The sequence below is a fragment of the Geotrypetes seraphini genome, chromosome 6 (genome assembly GCF_902459505.1).
Source record: "Geotrypetes seraphini chromosome 6, aGeoSer1.1, whole genome shotgun sequence".
Classification (NCBI taxonomy): Eukaryota; Metazoa; Chordata; class Amphibia; order Gymnophiona; family Dermophiidae; genus Geotrypetes; species Geotrypetes seraphini.
The window spans coordinates 256,294,899-256,321,151 of record NC_047089.1 but is presented as its reverse complement, the minus strand read 5'-3'; the positions used below and the strand labels follow the sequence as shown (position 1 = coordinate 256,321,151).

Sequence of the window (26,253 nt, the reverse complement as noted above, 5' to 3'; positions counted from 1 at the left end):
GGAGAAGGAGAGATGCTGCTGGGAGGGGAGGAGGGAAAAGGAAGAGAGTTACTGTTGGATAGGGGGGAGGAGGGAAGGGAGAAGGGGTACTGCTGGACAGGGGAGGAAGAAAAAAGGAAGGAAACAGCTGGCAGGGAGATTAGAGGAGGGGAAGGGGTCAGGGTGGAATAGAGATCAGATGAGGGAAAGGGGTGAGACAAAGGAATGAAAAAGTAGAGATTGATTGATGCTGGGAACAGGGTTAGCAGAGAAATAAGGAGAGAGGGACAAAGATGCTAGATCTGGTGTAGGAGAGATAAAAATGAGAGCAGTGAAGCTGGAATGAATCATGTAAAAAGGAGAGAGGGGGGACGCAGGCTGGATGGAAAGGGGAGAGGGGCATAGAAAGAAGGCAGATACCATATGGAAGGGGGATAGGGCAGACAGTGGATGAAAGTGGCAAGATGTTGGATTGCAGAGACAGAGAGGGCAGACACTGGAAGGAAGAGAGTAAAAAGAAGATGAAAGCAGAAACCAGAGACCATAGTCTGCCCTGTGTTGTTGTTTTTTTTGGGGGGGTGTTCTTTCTGCCTTAGCCCGTTCTCTTACCATCATCATTCTCTGGTGCATCAGAACCCCACCCCCCTCCCGTTCACAAGGCCCCTCTGGTAAATTTAAGAACCCATTGTGACCCATGAGTCAAAAAGTTTGCCCACCCCTGATCTAACTGCTCAAAGAGAATGCTTGAAATGCTGAGATCCATAAAATTTTATATGAACAAATGAGCCATATACACACAGAGAGAATTTAATCATCTAAAAAAAAAAAAGAGAGGGTATTTCAAAAGGCCATGAATTAGATCATTTATTTATTCATTTATATAGCCTGTCCTCCCAAAGGAGCCCAGAACGGGTTACATGATTACATTCACAGTATAAGACAGACAAACTTTGGTGGGAAAAACAAACTTGGTGTACACAGAGGTATAAAGTGTAAACAAAGTGGCCATTGGCCGTTTTCATGATATAGCACTTACCACAATGACATCTGGGTCAATCTTGTGTATCTTTGCTAGGAAGAAACCCAATAATGTCCTTTCTGTAGCAGCAATCTCAATCTTGGCATTCTGAAATAAGAAACATTCTCCATTGTAACACATGTGTTCATTTAATACCAACAAATTTTGGCCCTTCACAGTCTCAACTGATTATTTTGCTGAGTGGAGTAGAAAGGGGACAAGTGGATCAATTTTTTACTCTGTCAAAAATGACAAAGACACTCGATAAAGTTACAGGGAAATATTTTTTAAAACCAATAGGAGGAAATATTTTTTCCCTCAGAGAATAGTTAAGCTCTGGAACGCGTTGCCAGAGAATGTGGTAAGAGCAGATAGCCTAGCTGGTTTTAAGAAAAGTTTGGACAAGTTCCTAGAGAAAAAGTCCATAGTCTGCTATTGAGACAGACATGGGGGAAGCCACTGCTTTCCCTAGATCGGTAGCATGGAATATTGTTACTCCTTGGGTTTTGGCCAGGTACTAGTGACCTGGATTGGCCACCGTGAGAACGGGATACTGGGCTTGATGGACAACTGGTCTGACCCAGTAAGGCTATTCTTATGTTCTTATGCTTATAGTTTAGTAAACACTAAGCCTGATGCTTCCTGTGATAGTCTGACTTGACCGTTTCATGCCTGCTACTTTTTGCAGACAGGGGAATAGGTGGGAAAGGGGGCAATTTTTTTTCCTTCATAAATGGTTGTTGGGGCATTTACTGGCAGGGTGGGCTGTCATACCCTTCACTTTCCTGTCAGTGCCTGAACCAATCAGCATTTAGGCACTGACAAGAAAGCAAGCCTATGACAGCTCAGACCCTGTTGGTAAAGTCTGCAAGAGAAACAACGTGTTTCCATGATGTGCATTAGAAGGAGTGCTCATTAGAATACTAATGAGCTTCTTGTAATACATTAGCATACAATTCTTGGTGGCTGCTTCTGACAATCAGTATCAGCCAGAGAACCCTTTTGTGCATCAGCAGGAGAGTTTCCTTGCAAGTAACATTGGTTGAAACCAGTCTTACTTGCAAGAAAATCTTTTGTGCATCAGGGCCTATGTCAATTTGTCAGTGACAAATGAGATTTTTAGGATTGAGAATTCATTGAAAATTCTCAGTGGTGTTCTGGACTCCAAGTTGGATTTTAGTTATTACCTAAAGACCTTATCTAGACTATTGTAATTCTATCTTTTGTGGGGGTTTGGAAAGGTTATCATCAAGATTGCAATTGTTTCAAAATACTTCAGCCAGGTTGATTTTTTTCTGCTAGACATTATACCACTACATAGTAACATCTGAAATAATAAAACGCTAGCCGCGCATGCGCACTCAACTGCGTGATTCCGTTTTCCCTGATCCGACATGTAGGTCCGTGGCCTTGCAGGAGTGCGCATGCGCGACTCCCCAGCCTTACTTGGCCAGCAAGAGTGCGGATGCGGCGGCAACACAAATCGGAAGATGCTGGACAGACAACCCCTGCCCTCTCCAAGCCAGGACCGCAGCCAGCCAACGATCGCCTCCACAGCCCGACGACTCCCCCCTCCCGCACCAACCGCAAGGAGAAGGGTTTATAAATGACTATATAAAATTACAATTGGATAAGCCAGAACACAAACCAGATAAGACAAATATGTGTTTTGTGCTGAGGTCACTGGAAACAGGAGTAGGCCTTCTCTCAGGACACTATAATTAATATATAAGCTCTCTTGAAGACCAGAGCAGATACACCCAGGCTGTAGCTTAGTTTTATGAAGTTCCATTATTTCAATTGTGCCCAGTCTGGTCTCAAAAGACCTGTGGCAGATAAGATTTGGCTTTTGACCTGGTTACTACAAAAATTGACTTTTCTTCTTACTACAGAGATTACATTCCAGGGGAGGGGGGTTCCCTCTCCTTTTTTGCAGGGTAAAGTTAGAAATGCTAATTGGATATACAAAAAGCATATACGATGAATAAAATTTTAGTAAACTATTAATGTAGGAACTTTCCTATTCAAGGGTTCAGATTGAAAAATAATAACCTTTAAAATTGTACTGGAAAATTCATATAGGAAAATGTAAGTTTTGTGGGAGTGGATTGGCTACTCTCCTTCTCTTTCACAGAGACACAGGATTTTCAGTGCATGCTCTTAAGTGACTCAGTAACATGGGAGCAGCAGTTTGACTGTTAAGGAGAAATGATTTAAAGCTGTGTGTATGGATAATTTTTCCTCTGTAAGTATATTGTAATACCTTTTCTCGGTTTCTTCTGTACCTTTTCTTTATTAGATAATCTAGTATTAAAATGTAACTTTTAGGAATTCTTGTGTGAGGGGGGACAGACACTCCCCCAATATGCATGCAAGCGCCTTATATGGTATCAAGTATTCTTGACCAATTATATGCAGGCAGAAAAATGTCGTCATGTATTAGGTATATTTAAGTGAACCTAGCAGAACAGAATTTTGAGGGCGTTAAGTCAAGGAAGTTGCATTTACACTCTCTGACTTGTTCCTCCATTGTACAAATGAATGCCTTGAAACAGGACTGTCTGTTAAATTTTAACAATATTTTATCGGAAATATTTGTACAATTATTATCATTTCAGTGCACCTATGAGCAGGGTAGAACCAAAACTCTATTCAAAAGACACTGAAGGGAAATGGGGAATAGAGAGTGGGGAGAAGACGCTGAAGGGAAATGGGGAAGAGAGATTGGCAGAAGACGCTGAAGGGAAATGGGGAAGAGAGAGTGGGGAGAAGATGCTGGCAGGGAAGAAGATAGAGATGCCAGACTATGGAGGAGCGGAGGAAAGAAGATGGGTGCCAGACCAATTTGGAGGGGGGGGAGAAAGGGAGAGGCACAGTAATAGAGCAAATAGAAGACACAGAGAGAAGAGAGACAGTGGATGGAAGGAATTGAATGAGAAGATGAGGAAAGCAAGAAACCAGACAACAAAGGTAGAAAAAAAAAATTATATTTATTTTTTTTTTGCTTCAGGATAAAGTAGTATATTAGTTGTGTTGATATAAATTTATAAACAAAGCCCTGCCAGCTGAACATTTCTTTCTCCAGTTCAGCAGCCAGAACTTTGATTTATAAAGAAGGAATAAGCTAAATATTGCAGTACTGAGGCTTGTATGGATGCTGCGGGGACGGTGACGGGGCGGTGAAGGGGATGGTGGTGACTGGTGAAGGGAACGGTGGGCCGGGGACGGTGACAGATTTTTCCCCCATGTCATTCTTTAGTACAGATCAATGTAGATCACTCTGAGGAAAGAGATGTTACCAGTGGTGTGCCTCAAGGTTCTGTTCTTGGGCCTGTTCTTTTAAACATTTTTATAAACAGTATTGCTGAAGGGTTGTCAGCTAAGATTTGCCTCTTTGCGAATGATCCCAAAATCTGCAATAGAGTAGACACCCAGGATGGCGTGAATAACATGAAGAAAGACCTGGCGAAGCTTGAAGAATGGTTTGAAATTTGGCAGCTAAAATTTAATGCTAAGAAATGCAAGGTAATGCATTTGGGCTGCAAAAACCCGAGGAACGGTACAGATTAGAGTGAAGAGCTTATCTGCACGACAGACTAGCGGGACTTGGGTGTGATTATATGTGATGATCTTAAGGTGGCCAAACATTTTGAAAAGGTGACAGCGAAAGATAGAAGGATGCTAGGTTGCATAAGGAGAGGTATGGCCAGTAGGAAAAAGGAGATATTGATGCCCCTGTATAAGACTTTGGTGAGACCTCATTTAGAGTATTGTGTACAATTCTGGAGGCTGCACCTTCAAAAAGATATAAAAAGTTGGACCAGAGGACGGCTACTAAAATGGTATGTGGTCTTCATCAAAAGGCGTATGGGGACACACTTAAAGATCTCAATCTGTATACTTTGGAGGAAAGGCAGGAGAGGGGAGATATGAGACATTTAAATACCTACATAATGTAAATGCGCATGAGCCGAGTCTCTAATTTGAAAGGAAACTCTACAATGAAAGGGCATTAGATGAAGTTAAGAGGTGATAGGCTCTGGAGTAATCTAAGGAAATACTTTTTTACAGAAAGGTGGTAGATGCATGGAACAGTCTCCCAGAAGAGGTGGTGGAAACAGAAACTGTGTCTGAATTCCAAAGGGCCTAGAATAGGCACATGGGATCTCTCGGAAAGAGAAAGAGATAATGGTTACTGTGGGTGTTTGGCCTTTATCTGCCATCATGTTTCTATGATAAGATAAAAAGCCTATAACAGTGAAAAACATCTCCCTTACCCCTCACAGGGCTGCTGCAAGAAGGTTGCCTGGAAGCAGCTAAAAGAGTTTGAAAGGATGAAGAGTTTGAAAGGATAAGAAAAAAAACCCAAGAAGTTGAGATGAAGTGTGTCTGAGCACAGAAATTATCTGTGTGTGAAAGCAAAACTGAAAGAAATGTAAGAGACCTGTAGGGAAACCCCAATAGGAACAGGTCTGTAATGCGCATACTGACCCATATCAACAGGATGACCTAGATATGGAATTAATCGGAGATATAGAGAATATCACCTTACGTGAGGACACAGTATTATTAGGCGACTTCAACATGCCTGATATGGATTGGGACACGCTTTCCTCTGCTTCCGGCAGCAGCAGGAGGCTATTAAACTCTATGAAGGGAGCAAGACTCAGGCAACTGGTGTTGGAACCAACAAGGGATCAGGCAATACTGGACCTGATACTTACCAATGGAGAAAATGTCACAGAGGTCTCGGTGGGCGACACATTGGCCTCCAGTGACCACAACATGGTATGGTTCAATCTCAGGAAAGGTTTCACTAAATATACCACACTGACCAAGGTCCTCAAATTCAAGGACACAAACTTCAAAGAAATGGGAGACTTCGTTCACTAGGCGCTACAAAGCCAAGCAGAAACCGATAAAGTGGAAGAAATGTTAAATCAGTAAGTAAACGGCGAAGGAACAATAAGCCACAGTGGTTCTCTGCGGAGATTTCGGACCTCATCAAGGAGAAGAAAAAAACATTCATCTCTTACAAAAAATCAGGGAAACAGGACTCTAGGGAAGTCTATTGGCCAAGTCAAAAGCCATCAAAACAGCAGTTAGGGAGGCCAAATTCCGCATGGAGGAGTCTCTAGCGAAGAACATCCAGAAAGGAGATAAATCCTTCTTCAGGTATATCAGTGACAGAAATAAGAACTCAGGCGGGATAGTACGTCTTAGGAAACCAGAAAGAGACTATGTAGAAGCAGACTCGGAAAAAGCCCAACTGTTAAATGAATACTTCTGCTCAGTCTTCACCCGCGAGGCGCCAGAACTCGGCCCTCAGCTACAGACAAGGGTTGACGCAGATGACCCGTTTAGTAATTTCGAGTTTACACCCAGCGGTGTCTACTGTGAGCTGTCAAAGCTTAAGGTTAACAAGGCAATGGGGCCTGACAACCTACACCCCAGGGTGCTCAGGGAGTTGTGTGATGTCTTGGCAGAACCGCTATCTGCGCTCTTCAATCTCTCCCTTAGTACGGGTAACATCCCGTTGGACTGGAAGACGGCTAACGTCATTCCACTCCACAAGAAAGGCTCCAAGATGGAGACAGCAAACTACAGACCGGTGAGTCTCACATCAATAGTGTGCAAACTAATGGAAACTCTAATCAAATGCCAATTGGATGCGATCCTGAACGAGGAGAATCTATGGGATCCCCGTCAACATGGATTTACTAAGGGGAGATCCTGCCAATCCAACCTGATCAGCTTCTTTGACTGGGTGACGAGGAAGCTGGATGTTGGGGAGTCCCTGGACATCGTATATCTGGACTTCAGTAAAGCATTCGATAGCGTACCACACCGCAGGTTGCTGAGCAAGATGAGTTCTATAGGATTGGGCGACACATTGACAAAATGGGTTGGGAACTGGCTTGGAGGTAGGCTTCAGAGGGTAGTGGTGAACGGCACCCCCTCCGAAATGACGGAGGTAATCAGTGGAGTGCCACAGGGCTCGATCCTGGGCCCGATCCTATTCAACATCTTTATAAGAGACTTGGCAGAAGGGCTGCGAGGTAAAATAACATTATTCGCCGATGACGCTAAACTAAGCAATGTAGTAGGCAAAAGCACAACAGACAAATTCAATGTCCAACAGCATGATGCGCGACCAACTCCTACTGGAGCGCTGGTCTAGGTCCTGGCAGCTCAGCTTCAATGCCAAAAAATGCAAAGTCATGCACCTGGGCAGCCAAAATACATGCAAGACTTACATCCTTAATGGCGAGATCCTAACAAGAACTGAAGCAGAACGAGACTTAGGGGTGATCGTCAGTGAGAACATGAAGACTGCCAATCAAGTGGAGCAAGCTTCATCCAAGGCAAGGCAAATCATAGGTTGCATACGCAGGAGTTTCATCAGCCGTAAGCCTGAAGTCATTATGCCATTGTATAGATCCATGGTGAGGCCCCACCTGGAATACTGTGTGCAATTCTGGAGGCCGCATTACCGTAAGGATGTGCTGAGACTGGAGTCGGTCCAGAGAATGGCCACCCGGATGGTCTCGGGACTCAAGGATCTCCCGTACGAGGAACGGCTGGATAAGTTGCAGCTGTATTCACTTGAGGAACGCAGAGAGAGGGGTGACATGATCGAGACATTCAAGTATCTCACGGGCCGCATCGAGGTGGAAGAAGATATCTTCTTTTTCAATGGTCCCGCAGCAACAAGGGGGCATCCGTGGAAAATCAGGGGTGGGAAACTGCACGGGGACACCAGGAAATTCTTTTTCACTGAAAGGGTGGTTGATCGCTGGAATAGTCTTCCACTTCAGGTTATTGAGGCCAGCAGCGTGCCTGATTTTAAGGCCAAATGGGATAGACACGTGGGATCTATTCACAGAGAAAGGTAGGGGAGGGTCATTGGGGTGGGCAGACTAGATGGGCCGTGGCTCTTATCTGCCGTCTATTTCTATGTTTCTATGTCTATGTTTCTAACTGTAGAATATATATAGAAAAAGTAGCCAGTCCAGAGACTATGACTGAGAAACTGGAACAAAAGAGGAAAAAACATCCTAAAAAGGATGTAATGGCCTCCTCCTCCCCTACAATCTCCAGGCCCTAGAATCAAATGGAGATGGAGCAAAAGATATTGTGGGGAATGTTCCTTAAGAACAGGTTTACGGAAAACACTTGAAGTAGATTAATGCCTTCCATAAACATTGATGATACAGTGGCAGGCATGCTAAGAGAGAAAACTGTTGTATTCTGCTTGGAAAGGAAAACTGTGCAAAAAAAATCTGATATAGCAGGAATCTAACTTACAGGATCTACACCCCTGTTAGATCACATCAATGTCCTGAAATCAAAGTATCCAAGCAACAGGAAAAAAAGCCCACCTTACACATTCTACACCCCCATGGTGAAATCCTAAAGCATAAGCACATAAGCAGTGCCTCTGCTGGGTCAGACCAGAAGTCCATCATGCCCAGCAATTCGCTCACACGGCAGCCCATCAGGTCCAGGACTTGTATAGTAATCCTCTATCTATACCCTTCTATCCCCTTTTCCTTCAGGAAATTATCTAATCCTGTCTTGAATCTCAATACCGTACTCTGTCCTATCACACCCTCTGGAAGCGCATTCCAGGTGAGTGATGCATGGCAATTTATGATGTCCTTGTTGAAAGACATTTGGAGGAAACCAAGGTTACAGACTCTACCCATGGTAGATTCCCCTATTAGTGGAATGGAGTGCAGTTAATGGGGGGGAAAAAAGACACCTTACAGGCTCTACCCCCATGGTGGAATGCCCACTAATGCAAGCTGAAGCTCATAGGAAACATGAAGTAGAAATACTGCTGAAAATAAAAACTTGAAATGAAACCCGTATTGTGGCCAACTGAAATTTTTGTTTGTTTGTTTAGGCATTTTGGCTATGAAATAAAAAGATACACCTTCCAGAAGGACTGTGAAAAGTTAAAGGTCGGTTGATATGAGAGATCAATATTGATGGTATAGTGAAAACAAGCTCCAATTGAGCTGGAAGAATTGGGCAGAGTCGAACAGCTTCTCCTGTTAAATTGCCCCTGAAGCACTCTACTCACTAGCACATTTGCAGCTATTGCAGTGTCTGCCTAGAAACAGAAGGAGTATATCTCTGATGTGAAGGAGGTTGTTTAGTAGATCTCCTGCGCCAAGCCCCCTTCCCTCCCTACCCTGCCAAGCTCTGAACCCAGCCCCCTTCCCTCCCTGCCCTGTCAGGCTATGCAGCCAGCTCCCCTCCCTGCCGGGCTCTGAACCTAGCCCCCCTCACTTCCTGCCCGGCTCTGCACCATGTCCCACCTTCCTGCCCTGTTCCCTCTTCCCCCTCTGGTGGTCTAGTGGTAGACAGGAACAGGAGGGATCCCTCCCATCCTGGTCGATGCTAACAATTTTTTTTACCCCCCCCTCCTCTACCTTTTCTTGTATCCCTGGTGGTCCAGCGGTGTATGGGTATGAGCGAACTTTCCATGCTCCTGCCCTGCACTCCCTGCTTCCGATTTCGTGGCTAGCAGCGCACAGACACACAGGAGAGCGTTTCTCAAGCTACCACCTGGCCCTGTGCTGCTCCCTGAATGGAGTGCAGGATGCATCTCTACAATGCTGGAAACAGAATTCAAGAGAGATGCAGGATGGACAACACCCTAGAAGGGGTGATAAATAATAACTTAATAACTTTTATTTTGTATACCGCCATACCCAGAGAGTTCTGGGCGGTTCACATCAGTTAAACAAAGTTACAAATGAAGAAGTCGTGGAAGTTAGGAAGTCAGTTAAACAGAGTTAGCTGACAGGAAGTCACAAACGAAGTTACAAACGATGAAGTCATTGGAGTTAGGAGAGTATAGTAAGGAGTAGGTAGGGATTCCAGTACATAGGTGGGGGGGGAGGGAGGTGACGGAAGGTGTTAAGGGTTCTGTTCATGGAATAGGTGTGTTTTGAGTTGTTTTCTGAAGGCGAAGTAGGTGGGGGCCTCGAGTATAATTCGAGCTAGCCAAGGGTTAAGTTTGGCTGCCTGGAAGGAGAAAGTTTTGTCAAGGAACCTTTTGAAGTGACATGATTTTAGAGAGGGGAAGGCGAACAGGTGAATTCTGCGGGAGTTCTTGTTGTTGTAATTTAAATTGAAGTGTGGGTTGAGGTAGCTTGGTGATATGCCGAATACTGTTTTGTAGCAGAAGCATGCAAACTTGAATAGGACTCTGGATTCAAGTGGCAGCCAATGCAATTTGTGTCAGCAAAGTTCAGCCTCCATCTGCTTGGTAGGACAGCAGAACCTATGCATCTGAACTAGAAACCCAATAGATACATACACATTTTTTATGACATGAAAGGTCAAGGTTTTCTCATAAGACTTAAATTCTAAATATCGTCATCATTTTGAGATTATCTCTTTCTATTTGTTCCTACTTTAACAGCACTTTTTAAAATAAGTGTTTATTAAAGCACAAACAGCAACAAGCGAAGATACAACTGTCCCAAATCCACCCTTACAAAGCAAAAGAGATAGCATAAAAAATCATCAAAAGAATCCAACCTACCATCCCCCTCCCTCTTCTCCATTATGGCCACAAATTCCCCCAGGTTACACGACAACACTAACGCCTCTAGTCTGTTATTGAGAAAGCCTCGGCTTGCCCTGGATCGGTAGCATGGAAGGTTTTGGTCAGGTCCTAGAGACCTGGATTGGCCACCGTGGGAATGGGCTGCTGGGCTTGGCGGACCATTGGTCTGACCCAGTAGGGCAATTCTTAGGTTCTGAATACGCTGTGGACTCTTCAATGCACCTAGAAATTACAGAATCCCCCCCCTTCATTAACCCACCACATCTTTAACCGGTTGCCAAAGGTGAGACCACTCTTCACTGTTGTAGCAACACATAGCTCTATTACTCTGTTAGTAAAAACAGCATCTCAACTTACCTGTCTCAGAATTGCTTCTTTGAAATCATAGGGGAAAATACAATCATTGGGCTTGCAGACAACTGTAAATAGACATTACTTATGTTAGCTCCTCCCATACTTTTGGTTGGACAAATAAAGATCCAGCATTACTACACTGTTACTACCATATATACTCAAATATAAGTAAATCTGAGTATAAAACAAGATACCCTTTTTCTCCCCCAAAAAGGAGGAAAAAAGGTTGAGTCAAATATGACACAGGAGGGGGGGTTAATATTCATGTGCCCTGCCTCCTCCCCACTCCCTCCCCCACCAGTCTCTACATTCAGCCCCCCTTCTTCCCAGCCAGGCTCTGCACTGTGTCCTCCCACCCTCCCTGCCAGGATCTGCACCCAGCCCCCTTCCCTGCCCTGTATCCTGTTCCCCTTCTCTCCCAATGTCCTGCAGGCTTCCACCAGGCCTGCCGTATGACATGGTGGGCAGGAACAGTTGGGATCCCTCCTGTCCCGGCTGACTGTCAATTTTTCTTTTTTTTTTACTTCCTTCAGGCCTCCCTCCACATATCTTTTTTGAATCCCTGGTGGTCCACCGATGTACCGGGCAGGAGCAATCTTTCCGTACTCCTGCCCCGTGCTGAGCTCCTCCCTGAATGGTCACCTCGAGTTCTCACGGCCCAGCAGTGTACCAGGCATGAGCAACCTTTTTTCGCTTCTGCCTGGCGCTGAGCCGCTCACTGAATAGCTGCTGCGAGTTCTCACGAGTCCCTCAAGAACTCAGGGCAGCGATTCAGCAAGTGGCTCAGTGCCAACAGGAACGAGGAAAGGTCGTTTATTCCTGGTACACCTCTGGGCTATCAGAGATTCAAAAAAGTACGCGGAGGGAGGCGGGAAGGAAGTAAAAAAAAAAAAAACTGGCAGATTCTGCTGGTACAACCCCACCAGGCCAAGCAGAGGCCTGCAATAAGTCAGGGAGGGGGGCGGGTGGGTAATGACCCGAATGTAAACCGAGCCCCCCCATTTATGTGCCTTTTTTTGGCCCAAAAATCTTAGTTTATATTTGAGTATATATGGGACCTTCTTTTTTCACCATTAGGCCATAGCTTCACATATTACCTCTAATTTGTCCAGCATCGTAGAATAAGGTTGAGCAATAAGCCATTAACACTGGCCATTACGTGGCCATCTGAAAACATTACAAGCACAAACAAATCTTTGCACTGTGATTAACTACTGGAAGTTCTCTCTTATTACTACTACTACTACTACTACTACTATTTGATAAAAGGTATGGAAAACCTTTCATACACTGAGAGATTGGAGAAACTGGGGCTCTTTTCCCTGGAGAAGAGAAGACTTAGAGGAGATATAATAGAGACCTACAAGATCATGAAGGGCATAGAAAAAGTGGAGAGGGACAGATTCTTCAATCTTTCAAAAACTACAAGAACGAGAGGGCATTTGGAAAAGTTGAAAGGGGACAGATTTAAAACAAATGCTAGGAAATTTTTCTTCACCCAATGGGTGGTAGATACCTGGAATGCATTTCCAGAGGGCATGATAGGACAGAGTACGGTATTGGGGTTCAAGAAGGGATTGGACAATTTTCTGAAGGAAAAGGGGATAGAGGAGTATAGATAGAGGATTACTACACAGGTCCTGGACCTGTTGGGCTGCCGCATGAGCAGACTGCTGAGCACAATGGACCTCTGGTCTGACCAGCGGAGGCACTGCTTATGTTCTATAGTGCTAGCGGACATACACAGCGCTTTACAGAGTCACAAAGAAGAAGACAGTCCCTGCTCCAAAGAGCTTATAATCTAAACGGACAAATAGGATGTAATGGATACTGTTAAAGGGAACAGTTAATCTGCTGGCTGGGTTGGAGGGCTGTGGGGAGAAAGGTTATGGATTGAAGGCTATATCAAAAAGGTGGGTTTTCAGTCTGTTTTAAACAAGGGAAGGGGCTTGGCGGACAAACTCGAGTAATTTATTCCAGGCATAGAGGACTTTCATATTGGGATGGTAAAGGATGTGTCAAATCCTTCCACAGCCCTCTCACACTACTCCAGAAACCCATTTTCATGAGCAGTTTTCTGTCCTATTGCTCCCTGCTGCCTCTTCCTCACTTGCCAGTCTGATCTTTTCAGCTAGCTCTGGGACCTTGTTTACTCCTAGGCTGGTGTTTTAACCCTGAATATATTCTGCAGGGAACTAGAGAGGACATGGTAACACACAGGTCTTGTTTCAGAGTGGGAGGCACTTAGCAATGTAGGTGACACTTCTCTACTAGGTTCTCCCAAGACCTCTAGTGCAGCAACAAATGTATACAAACCAAATGGACTAAACTAGCCTAGCCCTTTTTAGCACACTCAATAATCCCTCTCCCCCCTCCCTCTTTGTGAAACACAAAATAAAATAATCTTTTCCCCAACTACTCTCATTTGAAACAAAAATTCCTCCCTTCTCACTCCCCACCCCCCACTATTTCTTGAATGCCTAAGAACACACATTGGAACTATAATTCCAAAGCCCACTCCCACCCCAGGCAAACTATATTCTTACTTATATCTATTTGTTCATTAAATACTTGATCAAATTTACTCTTCAATAAATAAAATAAAATAAATGGCAAAAATAAATATTTCATTACATTAACTCTAACTTAATAAATCACAAAGTTTTAAGTGGTTGCAGTTGAAGCAGGCTATTCAGGTGGGGTTCCCTGAATGGAAGAATCTTAACAATCAATATAGTCTGGAGTTCCTATGCTTCCAAGACATCAAGCCGCAGTGTGGTATAAATTATTATCTGGATACTTGAATAAAAAACCAAAATGTGGTCTTAGAGACATTTGGAGCATTGAGATTAAGCAGCAGATTTCTGCATCTCAGTGGCCACGAATTTGGTCTTGGAGAATGAGATGTACAGTGTCGGCATCTATGAGGCAAACTTGGTTATTTTTGTTGCATAAAGCGTTTTGGACCCCTGTTCGTTTACAAAAGTTAGATAGCTCTAAATCTAATAGATGCTGGCATTGTAATCTGGAACCAGGGACATTGGATCATCTACTTTATTATTGTCCCTGTGTTAAATTATTTTGGAATTCAATTTGGACTCAAGTAAATTCTTTATTGGAAAACCATATTGCGCTTTCTTATGATACTATTTTATTTGGAATGGTTTTGAGGAAAAAGTCAAATATCAACACATAACAACAAACATTTATTAATTATGACAGGGGTTGCCATTCAACATATTACCAATAACTGGAAAAATTATAATAATTTTAATTTCACATTCTGGTAGAATTTGCTATGTCATTTTTAAGATGGAAAGAGCAATAGCGCTGCAAAAAGGGAATTATAATAAATTTGCAAAGATTTGGGGGCCAATGGAAAAATATTGTAATGAATAGACATCATGTTTTTTTATCTTCTTTTAATTTTATTGTATGCACACTCAGGGGGGAGGGAGGATCTGGGGAGAAAAATTTTTTATAATTATGTTCAGAACAATAGTATATTATATTTTATATATATAGAATATTTGATGATGGGTGGGTAGGGGTGTATCATTAATGGTCTATTAGATTTTCTGTGTTAGATTGTATAGTGCTATATTGGATTTAATGTATGATACATTTTTGTGCACTTGTTGTTTGATTGAAAAATGAATTAAAAAAAATAAAAAAATAAAATAAACTAGCCTAGCCCAGGGGTTGGCAATTCCGGTCCTTCAGAGCCATAGGCAGGTCAGGTTTTCAGGATATCTACAATGAATATGTACGAGATGGATTTGCATGCACTGTCTCCTGGAGATGCAAATCTATCTCATGCATATTTGTTGTGGTTATCCTGGAAACCTGATCTGCCTGTGGCTCACGAGGACCGGAATTGCCTACCCCTGGCCTAGCCTAGTATGTTTTAACACAGGATGAGGTAAAAAAAAAGATTCAGGAGAACATTATTTTCTGAGGAAAAAGAGAGCAAATGCCAAACACATCTCTCCCTTCATTCCACCCCTATATCCAACAATTCTCCTTCTTCCCTCTACACTGTATGCAGGATTTCTCCCTTTCTCACCCCTCATCACCTCTTTGCTACATCTCTCCCTTCCTCTCTTCCATCCCATGTCCAACAATTCTTCTTCTCTCCCCACCATCCACTATGTGCAGAATCAATCTTTCCTTCCTCCCCTCTCCCACTCACAACTCTCCATCTCTAAAGTGTTATTTTGATGGGTCCTGGAAGCAGCAATGATTCCCACACGCTGCTTGCCGCTAACCCAGAAGCCTCTCCTCTCTTACATAGTATTCCTTTGGCTAGGACCTGTGGAAACCACACTTTAATGACAGATGAAGGACTGCAGGAGCCCAGCCCGCTCCCCTCCCAGCAGAAATGTGTAGGTGCATCACTGTTGGGTGGGCCTGGCCCAGAAAGCATATTCACACACAAATTAGAGGAGGAGGAAGGTCTCAGGCAGTGGATCATGTGACTGGCCCATACATGTGGTGTTGGTTCGAGCAAAGATGGCACTGCAACCAAGATTCTGCACAGAAAAAGGTAAATTGTGCAGGAATGGGAAATTCTGCATTCCACCAAGAGTAGATGGGCAATCAAGGAAGGGTGCAAATGTACATTACATTACATTACATTAGGGACTTCTATTCCGCCTATACCTTGCAGTTCAAGGCAGATTACAAAAGAGCTAACTGGACATTTCCAGTGAAGTAACAACAGTATTGGTTGGGGGTTTTTTTGGTTACTATTTCCTCTCTCCCAATATAAAGAGAGCTACTTTATCTGAACAGTTAGAATGATGAACAAAATCCAGATCTGTACACTTACCGCAAAAATGTTTCTGAAAGGGAGGCTGAGGGGGTGCTTTATCTAAAGGAAATTCATGATGAACCAAAGCTGCCATAGATACAATCTAAAGAAAAAATGAAAAACAAACCAAATAGGGTAAGAGTAATGCATTTGATGTACTGCCTTTCTATGGAATAGCAGGCAGCCCTTGCCACTGGTTTCATGCTTTACCCTGTCTCAATCACAGTTAATTCTACAATCTGGCTCAGGCATTTATGAGGTGTTAATGTCCCCCCCCCCCACTGATTCTAAGTTCACACAGCAATCTTCATCATGCTCTTAAAGCTTGTTCAGTCATGTGAAGAAGTAAATGCAATAGATAATGACATGGGGACAAATTTGTCCCTGTCCCCACGGGATCTATCTCCATCCCGTCCCATCCCTGCAAGCCTCAAACACTTTAAAATCGTAAGTGTTCGAGGCTTGAGCAGATGAGGACAAAGCCTACAGAAACTGCGGAGATGGGATGGAGATAGATCCTGTCCTCGTGTCATTCTCTATGCAGAGAATAATTTTTCATTGTGAAATATTAGTAACTCAGGAGTGTTGAAATGATTGTGAACCAAGTGATCTATGTAGCTGAAAGGAAGCTGGGGATTCAGAATTAAGAAATATTAGGAAAAGGGGATGGGACTTGTTTTTGTAGGTATACAGGTCCTTATTTTGTACCTGGGGCAATGGAGGATGAAGTGACTTGCCCAGGGATCGATCTCATAACCTCAGGGTGCTGAGGCAACAGCTCTACCACTAGGTCATTCCTCACCTTAGCTTATAAAATGAGTATTTTAAGAATGATCACATTTACCTTAGAAGATTAAGCCTATTCTTTTGCTTGCAGTGTTAATTGTGTGTCATACTATGTATAGAAGCAGACATGCTTTTTTGAGCAGTTCTGGATTAATCACCTCATTCTGATGAGTCTTCATACTCTGGATAGTCTTCATGCTGAGAGACATGACCACTAAAGGAGGGGGAGGCAAATCTCTCACCACATTCACAAGGTCTGGCTTCAGCGCCACTGCCTCAATCTTACACCAGCTGACTGGCTGACTCGAGAGTTCTGGTAGCAAAAAGATTTAGAAATAAGTTGGTAGAAATCATGATGTCGTGCAACCCTCCAAGAGATTTGCTGATTGAGTGAACTAACAATGTCAAAATTGCTTTTATATAAACTAACAAAAACTATAGAAAATGTGACAGAAATCCAGCATACATGCATATTTTGTTTACAAGCAAAATGGATTTACCTTTTAAATATTTCACACAAGGTGTATTTTTTTAGATAGATCAGTGCGTTGTAAACTGTCAGCCAAGGTGAGATTCAGGGTGTGCTGCAAGATGCCAGCGAGGAGGAGAGGCGCTGGTGCACTGCCTACAGGACGTGTCTCTTGTAGTGAGAGTCACGTCCTATAGGCAGTCAGCTGGTACCAGCACCTCTCCTCTCAGGGTTAGCAATCCCTGGGCCCCCGCGCATGTGCAGATGTCAATCTTATGATGTCACATATGTGTATGACATCATCACATCAACATCCATATATGTCCAGAGGACCTCCGGCTGTGGCCCCGAGTTTAGTGTGCAGCAGCTTCAAAAAATTTGCAACACACTGAGATAGACTCTGGACCAACTTAGAAACATAGAAGATGACGGCAGAAAAGGGCTCCAGCCCATCAAGTCTGCCCACTCTGCTTACCCACCCCCTGTCTATGTCCTAATGACCCAATTTCCTTATCTTGACCCTCGTAGGGATCCCACATGGGTATCCCATTTCTTCTTAAAGTCTGGCACGCTGTCTGCCTCGATCACCTGCACTGGAAGCTTGTTCCAATGATCAACCACTCTCTCTGTGAAGAAATACTTTCTGGTGTCGCCATGAAATTTTCCGCCCCTGAGTTTGAGCGGGTGCCCTCTTGTGGCCGAGGGTCCCTTGAGAAAGAAAATATCATCTTCCACTTCGACACGTCCCGTGAGGTACTTAAATGTTTCGATCATGTCTCCCCTCTCCCTACGTTCCTCGAGAGTGTAGAGCTGCAATTTGTTCAGTCTCTCTTCGTACGAGAGACGCTTGAGCCCCGAGATCATCCTGGTGGCCGTCCGTTGAACCAATTCAATTCTGCGCACATCTTTACTGTAATGTGGCCTCCAGAATTGCACACAGTACTCCAGATGAGGTCTCACCATGGCCCTGTACAACGGCATTATGACTTCAGGCTTTCGGCTGACGAAATTTCTATTGATACAACCCAATATCTGCCTTGCCTTAGATGAAGCCTTCTCCACTTGATTGGCAGTTTTCATGTCTGCACTGATGATTACTCCTAAATCTCGTTCTGCTGAAGTCCTAGTTAAAGTTTCTCCGTTCAAGAAGTACGTCCTGCATGGATTTCCGCTTCCGAGGTGCATGACCTTACATTTCTTAGCATTGAAGCCTAGCTGCCAGGTTGAGGACCAACTTTCCAATGTAAGCAGGTCCTGCGCCATATAATTCTGTAAACTGCATTCACTTACTATATTACATAGTTTGGCGTCATCGGCGAATAGTGTTATTTTACCTTGAAGCCCTTGAGTCAGATCCCCTATGAATATGTTGAAAAGGAGTGGACCCAGGACAGAGCCCTGCGGCACTCCACTTGAGCACACTTCTTTACCCAACGTGTGGTGGATACCTGGAATGCGCTTCCAGAGGACTTAATAGGGCAGAGTACGGTACTGGGGTTTAAGAAAGGATAGGAAAATTTCCTGCTGGAAAAGGGGATAGAGGGGTAGAGATAGAGGATTACTGCACAGGTCCTGGGCTGCCATGTGAGCGGACTGCTGGGCGCGATGGACCTCAGGTTTGACCCAGCGGAGGCATTGCTTATGTTCTTATGTTTCTATTAACGGAATATGAGCAATGATTGAGAAGGTGCCAAATGGTGATATTGGTACCACAAATACTATTCAGAGCATACATATATTTTTCAAATTACATTATTTGTAAGATTTTGTAGAGATATTACAAAATAATTCACATGATATACCCTTAATTTGATTACAGAAATCACACAATTCATTTGCCAGCACTTTCAACAAAACTTGCCAACGCATTGGGGTCAGTTGTCTTAAGTAACGTTTAGCAACTTCATAAGGTAGCTTTGGCAACTTAGTATGTAGATACAACGTAGTGCAAGGTTTGCCAATGGCTTAATCTGGCCCAGCCCACAGCAACAGATGTTATTGCACAATATACATAGAAGACAGGTACCCTAGGCAAATCTTCAGCCTTATGCTCCCTCCCTACTCCAAAGAGGCCAAGTCACCCACTTCCAGGCTGGAAGTGATTTTGATCTTATGTCCCAAACCAGTATAGTGCTAATTCTGCACTTTGAGATCACTGTTGCAAGTCCTAGAATGCAGTATTCTGGACCGGTGCCAGTCTGCAGAAATTTTCTACCGGTCCACAGGGCCGACACATCCATCAGGCAGAAGACAGTGTTCTTCAGCCGCCAGTCCACGGTGCAATCAACACGGCATCTTCAGGCCGGCTCCCTGAGTGCTGCAGTGCACAAAGCCGTGGGAAAAGGTTCCTATGCGCTTCCTGCACCTGAAACAAAAGCCTTCTCTCTGATGTCGCAACATCAGAGGGAAGGCTTCCAGATGAGGCGCAGGACGCACGCGAGGAGCCGCTGCCCACAGCTTTGTGCAATGCAGCACTCAGGGAGCCATCCCGAAGACGCCACGTTGATCGCACCATGGACCAGCCCGAATATAACACCTGGGGGCAGGCCAGAAGGCAAGGCACAGCACGGAAGGAGAGAGACAACAACAGTAGGAGGAATGCTTTTATTTTTTTATTTAGTGATTGATTTACATCTACTGTCTGTTCAGGAAGAAATGCATTTGTTTCTTTTCCTCTGGGGTTGTACTGCATGCAGAGTCTTCCACCTTAGGGTTTGTTTGTATATATTAGTACTTTTAGCTTTTGGTCCTGTATTTGCATGAGGTTATCTGTGTTCTAGTAGTCATGAATATTGAGAAGCATACAGTGTGCTTTGTGTAGTTTAATTTTGTGGTTAACCATTATGTGTTGTTAATACGATTATAGTGTGTGTGTGTGTATGCGTATATATGAAAAATGAATGGACAAAATGGTGTTACAATTAGTACTATTATGGGGGCAGGGTCTGGGGCAGAGATTGGGTGGAGATGGTCACAACTTAGCCCAGTGATCTTCAACTGCTGGTCCATGGATCGGTGCCAGTCCACAAAATAATTACTTTATTTTGCCGGTCCATAGGTGTCAAAAGGTTGAAGAACACTGCTATAATGTACCATGATGGGGTGGTCAGAAATGCAGGACTGTCCCTAAACTCCCCAGTACGTGTGTGTTCAAGCCGCTCGCTCTTATTTTATATATATACATACACACACACACACACAATTACTGTAGGTCTGCACAGTCACAATTATTCCATTAATTAAGTTGCAGCTAATAAAATTAATCACTCCAGTGCTCAGCATCTCTCCCTGCACTTCTCTCCCTCACCCATTCCCCTGTACCTTCAAAGATGCTTAGACGGCAGTGGCAGCAAAACCATGTCTATATGTTCCTGCTCCAGAGGCTCCCTCTGACCTATCCCGCGTCCAGCTCCAATGCAATTTTCAGTTTCTTCATGGGCAGGACAGGTCAGAGGAAGCCTCATGAGAATCTCGGAGAGGGTGAGATCAGAAGGCCTGAGCATGCGCAGATGCTCAAGGCTCAGCAGCAGACCGGCAGCAGGCACTTTTATCATCGGCGGTGCAGGGGTAAGGACAGGGCCAGTCGGGGAGGTGGGGGAAGAGGCGATAACAGCGCCGGTGGCCTCGGGTGGAGCATGGGAGTCGGGGTGCATCCGGCAGGAGTGAGCCAGCACTTGAGAGTCCAAGCAGAGGGGGTAGTGGCATCCGGGGGGGGGGGGGGTGCAGCGTCCGGGAGCGGCAGAGCCAACAGTGTCCAGTCGGGCTCTGTGGCGGCGTTTGCTTAGCGAGCACCACTCGCAGTGAGAGGCAGAGAACAGCAGCATAGGAGGAGAATTGGAGGAGCCGCGTGGATGGCAGAGGCAGCGGTGGAGGCGTCCCTAATAGTAATTAAGTTTTTGGGGATGTGGAACGATAGGTATATGAAAAATGAATGGAAAAAATGGTGTTACAATTAGCAACATTATGGGGGTGGGATCTGGGGCAGAGATTGGGAGGAGACTTAGCCCAGTGTTCTTGAAAATAATTTTTATTTCCACCGGTCCATAGGTGTCAAAACATTGAAGAACATTGCTATAGAGCACCTATCGATTCCCCATATAAGGTACAGCCAGCCCTCTGATTTGAGAGGGCCCCAGAAGTTAATGGGGGGACATATTCCCTCCCCCCGTACATTAAAATTAGTACCATTGCTGGCAAAACCCCACCAGCCAAAGAAAATTCCTGCAGAGCCACTTCCCTCTTCCTGACACTCCTCAGTAACCCCAGACTATCAGCATCAGAAGCTGGAAGCACCCCACTGACATTTAGGTTAATGCAGCAGCACCAGGAAGAGAAGCGCAGTTCAGAAGGGAATTTCTTTTGACCGATACATTTAATGGGTTCATTGCAAGTTTGGACGGGACACTCCCCCAACCCCTACACCCACCCCGTGGCTATGCAACTATTCCCCACTATATCTGTAATGTCAATAGCAGTTTCAAAATGAAAACCATGCTTTCTTCTGTCCCGCTGACCCTCACCTATCCCAGCTTTTTTTTTTTGCCAGCACTTCTGTCTCCCCATTTATCTCTCAGTACTGTATATGATTGATTTTCTCTCTTTTTTCTCTCTCTCTCTCACCCAATATTCACCTGTTCTCTCTCTCATATGTACCCATTCCGCCCCCCCATCTTCCCCATGTCTTGTTCCCCATACTTTAATGCTTGCTTCACTGCCTGTTGATTCAATGGATCCTCCATGGGTCCAAGAAAGCCCTGTGAAGTCCTCTGATGAGATTCCTGCTTCTTTGCCGCAACTACATAAGAACATAAGCAATGCCTCTGCTGGGTCAGACCTGAGTTCCATCGTACCCAGCAGTCCGCTCACGCGGTGGCCCAACAGGTCCAGCAGGAAATTGTCCAATCCTTTCTTAAACCCTAGTACCGTACTCTGCCCTATTACATCCTCTGGAAGCGCATTCCAGGTGTCCACCACACGTTGGGTAAAGAAGAACTTCCTAGCACTCGTTTTGAATCTGTCCCCTTTCAACTTTTCTGAGTGCCCTCTTGTTCTTCTATTTTTTGAAAGTTTGAAGAATCTGTCCCTCTCTACTCTCTCTATGCCCTTCATGATCTTGAAGGTCTCTATCATATCCCCTCTAAGTCTCCTCTTCTCCAGGGAAAAGAGACCCAATTTCTCCAATCTCTTAGCGTATGAAAGGTTTTCCATCCTCTTTATCAGATGCGTCGCTTTCCTCTGAACCCTCTCGAGTAACGCCATGTCCTTCTTAAGTCCAGTACCCAGGAGGACAGAGTTGCCTGGAGACTAAAACTCAAAAACTATAAAAACCTCACCAAGGAGAAACGAAAAGACTTTTATGCCCACAAAATTGGTAACATCTCCACCAACAGCAAAAACCTTTTTAAACTGGTCAACGGCCTCTACAACCTCGAGACGCTCATCGACAACCATGAAGAACCCACTTTATCCTCCAACACCCTAGCAGATTTCTTTAATTCCAAAGTACAAAATCTAAGATCTTCGATAACATCCTCAACCAATCCCCATGGATACTTTCCTATACTCGTAGACTCCGACACATCTAATCCTGACTCTGGATCCAGAACGAACCTAAGCTGGAACCACTTTACTACCATCGACTGGCAAACCTTCAATAAATATTACAATAAATATACAAAAGCCTTCTGCAGACTGGACACCTGCCCCCCAAACATCATGAAAACCGCACCAACTCATTTCAAAGCCAATATGTTGGCATGGATAAACAGTTCACTATCCACAGGAAATTTCTCGGCAGAACAAGGCCATATAATAACCCCTATTATAAAAAACACAAAAGAGCCACTCAACACCCCGTCTAACTACAGACCGATCGCAAGCATCCCGCTGTTCACCAAAATAGCTGAAGGGCTAGTTAATGCCGAAATCACCACATACCTAGAAAAATTCAGTATCTTAAACGACAACCAATCAGGCTTCCGCCAGGACCACAGCACCGAGACCATCATTGCCGCTCTACTCAACCACCTTCATTCACTTTTCAGCCAGGGCACAAGCGCCTTGATAGTACAACTTGATCTTAGCAGTGCATTCGACCTCGTAGACCACTCCATCCTCCTAGACTGCCTTGCCTACATTGGCATCTCTGGCCAAGTCCTCAATTGGTTCCGCGGATTTCTAAAAAATAGATCATACAGGGTATTCAAGAATGACTCCCTCTCATACAGCTGGGATAATGCCTGTGGGGTCCCACAGGGCTCCCCCCTCTCCCCCACCCTGTTTAACATCTACCTCGCCTCCCTGGGAAACCTCCTGCAAAACCTCGAGCTCAAATTCTTCATCTACGCAGATGACATTACAATAGTCATCCCACTAATCAGCTTCACTCCAGAGTTGCTCACCTCTCTTTCAAGCTCACTTACTCAGATAGAACTCTGGATGCTATCCCACAGACTAAAATTAAATCCTGACAAAACCAAATTCTTCCTAGCTACCCCCAACGACAAAATCAAAGACACCACAATCCAAGTGAAAGGTATGGCCTTCCCCATCAAACAAACCTTAAAAGTATTGGGAGTCACCCTAGACAAACATCTATCCCTGGAAAAACATACTGATATTACGGTCAGGAAATGCATTTCAGTTCTTTGGAAACTATGCACCATAAAAAAATACTTCGACGACACCTCATTCCGCCTGTTGACTCAATCCTCCATTCTCAGCATCCTAGACTAATGCAACATCATTTATCTGGCCTCCACGAAGAAAACCATCAGGAGACTGAAACTTATCCAGAACACCGCCGTTCGCCTTATATTTGGCTTAAACAAATGGGACCACATCACCCCTTTTTACCACAAACTACATTGGCTACCCCTTGAATCTAGAATCCTATTCAAGTTCGCGTGCTTCTGTTACAAAACTGTCTTTGGGCTATCTCCGAGCTACCTCACCCCTCATTTCATCCTGAACTGCAACAAAAAGAACTCCCGCAGAATCAATCTTTTCGCCTTCCCCTCCCTAAAACTTTGTCACCTCAAAAGGTTCTTCGACAAAACCTTCGCCTTCCAGGCAGCCAAACAGAACACTTGGCTAGCCCAAATTCTGCTCAAGGCCCACTCCTACCTTGATTTCCGAAAAACACTCAAAACGCATTTATTCCACGCTCAATATCCCTAATCCCATCTCTTCCATTTCTCTCTCCCCTCCCTCAAACGACCCAACTCGCCCGGTCCCCTCCCCCCTCTTTTAGATCTCCCCCATCTCACTAACTCCAATGACCTACTCATTCCCCCCCTCGCATGCCCATCTTTATCACCTCATTGCCTGTAATTATGATCAACTGTAACCATGATCAATTGTAATTTCTTGTTAATTTTGTTCCAATACCTTCTTTACTTGTAAAGATAGTTTATTGTAATTTGTTATTAAGTTTTGTTTAATTGATGTGAACCGCCTAGAACTCCCTGGGTATGGCGGTATACAAAAATAAAGTTATTATTATTATTATTCTTAAGGTACGGCGACCAATATTGAACGCAGTACTCCAGATGCGGACGCACCATCGCCCGAAACAATGGCAGGATAACTTCTTTCGTTCTGGTTGTAATACCCTTCTTGATTATGCCTAGCATTCTGTTTGCCTTCTTAGCAGCCGCTGCGCACTGTGCCGTCGGCTTCATTGTCATGTCCACCATTACTCCCAAGTCCCTTTCTTGGGTACTCTCATTTAATAACATCCCTCCCATTGTATAGTTGTACCTCGGGTTTCTGTTTCCCACATGTAATACTTTACATTTCTCAACGTTGAACTTCATCTGCCATCTCGTCACCCATTCCCCTAGTTTGCTCAAGTCCCTTTGCAATTCTTTGCAGTCCTCTTTAGTCCGAGCTCCACTAAATAGTTTGGTGTCGTCCACAAATTTTATTATCTCACACTTCGTCCCTGTTTCTAGATCATTTATGAATATATTAAACAGCAGCGGCCCGAGCACCGAGCCCTGCGGGACCCCACTCTTGACCCTCCTCCAGTCCGAGTAGTGGCCCTTCACTCCTACCCTCTGTTTCCTACCCGCCAACCAGTTTCTGATCCATCTATGTACGTCTCCTTCCACCCCATGGTTCTTCAGTTTCCGGAGTAGGCGTTCATGGGGCACCTTGTCAAAGGCTTTCTGGAAATCTAGATATATGATGTCTATGGGGTCTCCTTTGTCCATCCGTTTGTTAATTCCTTCGAAGAAGTGCAATAAGTTCGTTAGGCACGATCTCTTCTTGCAGAAATCATGTTGGCTGGTTATCAGAAGTTCATTTCTTTCAAAATGTTCATCGATGTTTTCTTTTATCAGTGCTTCCGCCATTTTCCCAGGAACCGAGGTCAGACTCACCGGTCTGTAGTTTCCCGGGTCACCTCTTGATCCCTTTTCAAAGATGGGCGTAACGTTGGCTATCTTCAAGTCCTCCGGGATCATGCCTGTTTTCAGGGATAGATTTGCTGCAAATTTGCTGCAGTAGTTCCGCTACTTTAATTCCTCCTTTAATTCCTTCAGAACCCTTGGATGGATTCCGTACGGACCCGGGGATTTGTCAGTTTTTAGTTTTTCTATCTGCCTGCATATATCTTCAAGGTTCACTTCCATGGATGTTAATTTTTCTGCTTGATTTCCATTGTCTTCGTTTGTAAATACAGACAAAAAGAACATGTTAAGTCTTTCTGCCACTTCTTTCTCCTCCTTCACCACTCCCTTCCTGTCTTCGTCATCCAGCGGACCCACCTCCTCCGTAGCCGGTTGCTTCCCTTTAACATATCTAAAGAACAATTTGAAATTTCGTGCTTCCCTGGCTAGCCTCTCTTCATACTCTCTTTTGGCTTTTCGAACCACTCGGTGACAATCTTTTTGATACTTCCTGTGCTCTTTCCAGTTCCCCTCAGTTTTGTCCTTTTTCCATTTCCTGAATGAGTTTTTCTTATTGCCTATCACTTCCTTCACTATTTTAGTTATCTACGCCGGGTCTTTTGTTTGACTCTTTTTGCACCCCTTTCTGAATCTGGGGATATACAGATTTTGCGCCTCGCTCACCGTGCTCTTGAGAAAAGACATTACATTACGGATTTCTATTCCGCCTATACCTTGCAGTTCAAGGCGGATTACAAAAGATTTGACTGGACATTTTCCAGTGAAGATACAATTTTATTTTTTTTTTTGTCAGAGGAGAGATAGCTGGATAGATTCCTAAGGGGATTTAGGGGT

At 44.3% G+C, this 26,253-nt stretch overlaps 1 protein-coding gene across 4 annotated transcripts in view; it reads right to left on the bottom strand.

Annotated features, from left to right (window-relative positions):
* Window positions 1-26,253, bottom strand: part of POLA1 (DNA polymerase alpha 1, catalytic subunit) — an 874,681-nt gene that overhangs the window by 701,271 nt on the left and 147,157 nt on the right. For all 4 annotated transcript variants that reach the window (XM_033948024.1, XM_033948022.1, XM_033948023.1 and 1 more), the window contains exons 15-18: window positions 16,695-16,849; window positions 15,769-15,853; window positions 10,941-11,002; window positions 1,016-1,105 (exon numbers count right to left, since the gene is read on the bottom strand). In XM_033948024.1, the coding sequence (XP_033803915.1) occupies window positions 1,016-1,105; window positions 10,941-11,002; window positions 15,769-15,853; window positions 16,695-16,849 (392 nt within the window). The remainder of the gene's footprint in view (window positions 1-1,015; window positions 1,106-10,940; window positions 11,003-15,768; window positions 15,854-16,694; window positions 16,850-26,253) is intronic.